Source organism: Lemur catta, chromosome 6 (genome assembly GCF_020740605.2).
Source record: "Lemur catta isolate mLemCat1 chromosome 6, mLemCat1.pri, whole genome shotgun sequence".
In the NCBI taxonomy this organism is placed as follows: Eukaryota; Metazoa; Chordata; class Mammalia; order Primates; family Lemuridae; genus Lemur; species Lemur catta.
Window position 1 is genome coordinate 30,831,265 of NC_059133.1, and position 7,158 is coordinate 30,838,422.

The 7,158-nt window shown below is 31.9% G+C and overlaps 1 protein-coding gene across 2 annotated transcripts in view; it reads left to right on the forward strand.

Annotated features, from left to right (window-relative positions):
• The window catches only part of MGAT4C (MGAT4 family member C), a 147,333-nt gene extending 143,079 nt beyond the window's left edge, over nucleotides 1–4,254 (forward strand). For both annotated transcript variants that reach the window (XM_045553286.1, XM_045553287.1), the window contains exon 6: nucleotides 3,083–4,254. In XM_045553286.1, coding sequence (XP_045409242.1) covers nucleotides 3,083–4,224 — 1,142 coding nt within the window. In that variant the 3' untranslated portion in view covers nucleotides 4,225–4,254. The remainder of the gene's footprint in view (nucleotides 1–3,082) is intronic.
• Nucleotides 4,255–7,158: the final 2,904 nt, after the last annotated feature.

The following is a 7,158-nucleotide window of genomic DNA, read 5'->3' on the forward strand; positions in this document are numbered from 1 at the left end:
CTAAAAATAAAAAAATTAACAGGGCATTGTGGCACGCACCTGTAGTCCCAGCTACTGGGGAAGCTGAGGCAGGAGGATCGCTTGAGCATTTACCAATTCTTTGTGCCAGAAACATTCCAATTACACTCTTTTAGTTATTTTAAAGTATACCCTAACTTATTCTTGATTGCAGTCACTTTGTTGTGCTATCAAAGTACCCATTCCCATATTGCTACATTTTCCAACCTCTAATGGTTTGGGTTTTATGACTTGCCACAAGTTTTGAATTAGTGAAAGTGTATTAGTTTCCTTGTTCTGCCATAACAAATTACCACAAAGAATGTGGCTTTAAAAAAAAAACAATTTATTCTCTCATTGTTCTGGAGGCCAAGAGTTGAAATCAAGGTGCTGGCACGGACACTGCCTCGGAAGTCCTGAGGGAGAATCCTTGCTTCTTCCAGTCTCTGGTGGCTCCTGGAATTATTTGGCTTTTGGCAGCATAAATCCAATCTGTACCTCTATCATTAATGGCCTTCTTCCTTTTGTCTTTCTGTCTTGTCTTCTTCTTATAAGGGTGTAAGTAATGGGATTTAGGGCCCACCCCAAATCCAGAATTATTTCATCTTATGATCCATAACCAATTACATCTACAAAAACCCTATTTACTAATAAAATTGCATTTTGAAGTTCCAGGTAAACACAGATTTTTGGAGTAAACTATTCAACACACTATAGTCAGTTAAAAAAAAATGTTTGGAGCCAAGAAATTACATACTATATTTCATGGATTCCAAGACACCACACCTTATAAAAAAGTACTATTATTTAATTAATACACCACTAAGAAAATGTAAGAATTGCCAATTTTATTCATAAGATGCCAATTTGTAATTGTCAATTGTAATATGCAACCTGATCTTTAAATGTTTCAGCATGAAAAATAAAAATCGGGCCGGGTGTGGTGGCTCACGCCTGTAATCCTAGCACTCTGGGAGGCCGAGGTGGGTGGATTGCTCAAGGTCAGGAGTTTGAGACCCCGTCTCTACTAAAAAAAAAAAAAAAAAAAAATAGAAAGAAATTATCTGGCCAACTAAAATATATATATAGAAAAAAAATTAGCCAGGCATGGTAGTGCATGCCTGTAGTCCCAGCTACTCGGGAGGCTGAGGCAGTAGGATCGCTTGAGCCCAGGAGTTTGAGGTTGCTGTGAGCTAGGCTGACGCCACGGCACTCACTCTAGCCTGGGCAACAGAGCGAGACTCTGTCTCAAAAAGAAAAAAAAAAGAAAAAGAAAAAAGAAAAATACAAATCGTAGAATCAGCGAAATATAATGAACTTCTTAATAAATTATGTGGAGACCACAAAAATTGACTTTGCTTTGAAGGAGAGTTTATTTGAATGAATTTGTGATCACCAGGTTGAGAAAATTGTTAAATTAATTTAGGTTTCTTTAGATCTTGATTTCTTTCATTCTACCATTTCAAATGTCAAGTGTTCTTAGGCTTCCTTCTAACTGCACAAGACTGCCACTATTTTTTCATCTCCATCTGTTACTCCACCTTTGTTTAAACATTACTGATCCCTCTTTTCCATGCTAGATTTGCTAATTTCTATTGGCAAACATGCCAGCTGCTTTATACTGAAGAAGCAATATAACACAGAGGATAAAAGTGGGGCAGTTTGAATCTTGGCACCACACTGCCTACTAAGTGTAACACTTTGCAAAAATTACCTCATCTCACTATGACTTTGTTTCCTCATATGTAAAACTAAGTGATGATAATAGCAAACCTATCCCAAAAGACTATTATGAACATATAAGATGCATATTACAGATAAAATGCATGAACTCCTGTCTCTTACGTAGAAAATGTTTTATAAGTATTGAATATTATTGAGTACTAATGAAGTTTGGTGGCTTAAAGTTTAATGGTAGTAGATAACAACATATTTGTGTTGTAATAGAAATCAGAGTTGAAAGTCTGGGTATATTTTGAATATGTAAATCTCAACCATCCTTACAAACTACTAAGTTTTTCTACATAATATGGCTTATATGATACTGAAAAAGCCCCATTGAAGAAAAATTTTTCTTACTAGTTGAAATGAGGCTTTTTCAGTATCATACAACCCACATCATGTAGGCGTCTATATTAAAACAATGATCTTGGTACATATAAAAGTTTCCCCATTTTCCAAATGGTAGTTCAGAAATTTTACTCAGTTCTGAGTCATATGAGAATGAGAGCTTTAAAGAGTGAAAATATTTCAATAGAAAGACATCTAACACTTCTGAGAGGTGAACTGTCTTTTCTCAGAGTTTTATTTTATTCTCTAAAAATATCCAATTTCTAATTTTAGATTTTAAATGTCTGAATGAAAACTTCTCCAGGCAAAAATCACTGTAATAAGTGTTTCAGAATGCAGAAAACACTGATGCTCATGTCTTAGGACAATGTAGCATAAAAGTTTTTTGAATATATCTTATGATATTTTTTACTTTATAATTAATATACTAGCTAAATTTCAAAATAAAATTGTAAATTTCAATTGTGAATTCTTCTAGTACAAGACAATGAAAGTCATCTAAGAAAACCAAAATGTATGACACGTGTTCTATGAAAAATTCAAAGATGATTGAAGAATGAATTACCTTTCTTTTTCTTTTTCATTACTTGAGACTAGCTCATCAGCCTTAACTGACAATTCCCTTCCCCTTTTACAGATTTTTTAAAAAAATAAATTGTATATTATATAAACATCTATCTTTTCTAATGGACATATAAGAGAGCATTAAGTTGCAGAGCACTTTAAATCATCTTTTTTTGTATTTCAAAAGCAAATGTTCACAGCAATAGGTCTCATACATTATTATATTTAAGATGTAATTTATTTTCATAAAAAATATAAATTATGTATAAAGTACTATAGTCTTTATATATTTCGCTTAACATTTTAATCACAAAATGTTCTATGTATAATCATTCACTAGATTTACTTAATATAGTAGTAGACCTAACAAAAAGAATATGTTCTCTCTTTTTCTTTTTCTGTGTTTCTATTTCACATTGAATTTGTCTTCCTTCCGTATTCTTTTGCTCAGGGTATCTTACAATTGGACTTTCATCAGTAAAACGAAAAAAAGGAAACTATTTACTTGAGACAATCAAGTCGATTTTTGAGCAATCCAGCTATGAAGAGTTGAAGGAAATTTCAGTGGTGGTTCATCTGGCAGACTTTAATTCATCCTGGCGTGATGTCATGGTCCAGGATATTACACAGAAATTTGCCCACCATATTATTGCAGGAAGATTAATGGTTATACATTCTCCAGAGGAATATTATCCAACCCTGGATGGCCTTAAAAGAAATTACAATGACCCAGTAGACAGAGTCAAATTTCGTTCCAAGCAAAATGTAGATTATGCTTTTCTGCTTAATTTTTGTGCCAATACTTCAGACTATTATGTAATGCTTGAAGATGATGTCCGATGTTCAAAAAATTTCTTAACTGCCATCAAGAAAGTAATTACATCCTTAGAAGGAACTTACTGGGTAACTCTTGAGTTCTCTAAACTTGGATACATTGGTAAACTCTATCATTCTCGTGACCTCCCACGTTTGGCACATTTTTTATTAATGTTTTATCAAGAAATGCCTTGTGATTGGCTATTGACTCATTTCCGAGGTCTCTTGGCTCAGAAAAATGTGATCCGTTTTAAACCATCTCTCTTTCAGCACATGGGTTATTATTCATCATATAAAGGAACTGAAAATAAGCTAAAAGATGATGATTTTGAAGAGGAATCATTTGATATACCTGATAATCCCCCTGCAAGTTTATACACCAACATGAATGTGTTTGAAAATTATGAAGCAAGCAAGGCTTACAGTAGTGTTGATGAGTACTTTTGGGGGAAATCACCTTCAACAGGAGATGTCTTTGTGATTATATTTGAAAATCCAATTATAATCAAAAAAATTAAAGTGAATACTGGAACAGAAGATCGGCAAAATGACATTTTGCATCATGGAGTCCTAGATGTTGGGAAAAATGCTGTGCTTATAAAACAAAGGAGACAATGTACTACTTACTTAAGACTAGGGGAATTCAAAAATGGAAACTTTGAAATTTCAGGTGTGAATCAAAAAATTCCATTTGACATTCGTTGTATGAGGATATATGTTACCAAGTCACAAAAGGAATGGCTGATTATTAGGAGTATTAGCATTTGGACTTCCTAGCCAATTAAATCAATCTGTTCAGTTACTGAAGCAGATCTTCCTGTTTCTTCTTTTGCTACCTTTGATTTTTGGAGGGAAAACAATGAATGGGATATGTTAAAAGAAACATTAATCATCTTGGAAGTTTTGATTTACACGTTGTCAACACATTTTGCTCTAATACACACTTGCATTTGTTTTAACTTCTGAAGTTGAATATCAGTCTATAGTTAATGCTACTTTAATTTGTATTTTTTAATGTTCTTATGTTCAAAATTTCAACTGATTGTCAAAAGGGTGATATGAAAGATTTAAAATGAAAAAGAAAACTTTGTTGGATGATGATTCTTGAAAAATAGTTGCCAACTGTATATACTTCAAGAATTTATAATCCATTATATCATCAGATAGCTTTTATTAAGCATCTGTGTGAATATGCAGTTGGTTAGAATGATAATCTGGTTTATTTTTCTTGTAAACTTAGATTTCCATCGACTTCTGTACATCTACAGTAAATACCTCCTTATAGAAGTGGTGTCTTTACATCAGAAATTTTTGTGTAGGTGGGGCTATGGAAAAAGAAAAAAAAAGACTTAAAAATACCCCACAATTATTTTATTAAAGGAGACATTGTTCATTGTTTAAAAACATTTAATTGAATACCTATTGTTAATAAATTTTCTGTGGGAAGTAGTCTTTTTCTAGTTTCCCTTTTACAAAAACAGAATAGTTTAGCTCAATATTTTCAGGTTACATTGGATGCCTGAATTTAATAGAAGAAATTAAAGAAGGTCTATAATATCTCATTCTTACAGACATTTTAAGTATATGCAGGAAATTTTGAAATTGATTTTATATGCTTTGTATTAAAATTCATGTGATTGAAATTATTGTGATTTATCATATACTTTTTTTGGAGTTTAAATGGATATATTATAAGGGAGAAAAGTAAGGACCTTAGGAATTAGTTGACTTTTCTAAAACCAATGAGATATTTCCTAGCAAAGCCAGAATGAGAGATCTGATATTCTAATAATCAGACAATGCTCTTTTCCTCATATGAGGTTTCTCCTCGGGTCATTTATGTTTTCTATTTTCTGTTTGCTACATGAATCTTAGATAATAATACTATCTGAAAATAGCTGTTATAATTCTTCCATATTATCCTAAATGATGCTTTTGTGGTATATGCATCCAAATAGCGAGCAAACGTGACTAAACTTTTACTAATAGGGACTGGACAGTTGTGTCTCTACCATGTATCCATTAAAGCAATTCAGGACACCTTAGTATACCCTAAAACATGTTTTTTTAAAATGTCCTGAACTCATCTCATCCTTTTTATTTTTTAATGAACAGGCAAAAATGAAGGGGTTTATTATGAAGAAAAATGGAGGATCCTTCATATATGTTTATGGAGAAACTCAAATACATGTTTATATAGATGAATGTGTGTGTGTGTGTGTGTGTGTTCGTATAAAGACTAGACTTTGTACAGTAAGAAGAAATAAGGAAATCTTTCTATTCTTTCCTTCGATCCTGAAGCACAGTCCTTAGGACTCACTGGTATGCTATGGTCCAAACAAGATTAGGATCTTTTTATTTTATTCATTCTCTCCAAATAAATAGGTAACTCAGATAAAAAAATTGAAATTTTTGTTCTTTTATTTATACAATAGCTATTTTGTATTTTCTTTACACCCAGTTACTCTTAATATAATGTTAGATAGAGAAAACTTAAGTCTTTTATAGGAGACTAAATATTAATATTTTGTGACATATCTAAGTCTTAAATTCATAAGAAAATGTCAACACTGCCTCTAAAGTATTACCTTGATTTGGAGAATATTGCCAAGGCACTTAAAAATATTGTTTTCTTGATTTTTCACATCCTATTTTATCAACTGGCTAGTTGTATAGTATTCTACATATATCTCAAAAATTACAAATAACATTTATTCTGAACTTTTGATAAAAGGTACAAAACTGTATTCCAAAGACATATAATATCAAGACATAAGCAGACTCCATGAAATTGGTTATAACATTTTACATATTCTTCTGGAAGTGTGTTTCCAAAGATCAGCTATTGGCATCTTTCAACTTCTTGAAAATGCATCAACAAAGTTTCCTGCGGGTAGCAGTGAATTTGGATGTTTGTCAGAGAATTACAAACATAAATGTGACCTAGAGATCATTTCACATTTCATCTTAAGATCCTCTCATTACTAAAACTAGGATTGGATAAGTTGGTCAGTCATCTAAGGATGTCTCTGTGTTTTCTTTACAGGTTGACACTGGGTCAACTTTCTAAGGAAAAGACCTTGACAAAGAAAGATCCTCCAGTAGGAGTCAGGAAGGACAAATAACCATTCTCTTTCTAAAAGAAAATATGAGCAAACATTCTTTAAGTGGCTTAATACTGAATATTCTGTATTTAGAAACTCTGAATAAGGCTCTAATAATCTTGTCTCAGAGACATAGAGCCAAAAATACCGTTATTAGGTTTAACTATATTTAATATGTCATTAAGCATTATGTCATCTCTCTCTTTGCAGTAAGTTTGTGTGTGTGTGTGTGTGTGTATAATTTTCTTTGTTAAAAATATCCATTGAAAAGGACTAATGAGACATACATAGTTGAATTATTTAATGGCCATGAAAATAAGATTCTGACACGTTTCAAGCACAAAATATGTTATGTACCTTAAATAACGCCTCAGATTTGTATAATTTCAGCTGACCTAAAAGTTTACTTATACCTAAAATTCTCCTCAAAGGAAACTTTTCATCATTTATGAACATCAAAGAAAAGCATCTTGTATTAGGAACATTACAATAAAAGCACAATAAAATTTGAAAAATACATGTTTTGAAAATACACATTTAGCAGCAATTATAAGTGTGAATATAAAAACATATATAAAAAGTGTTAATGCAAGAATTTTTAAAATGC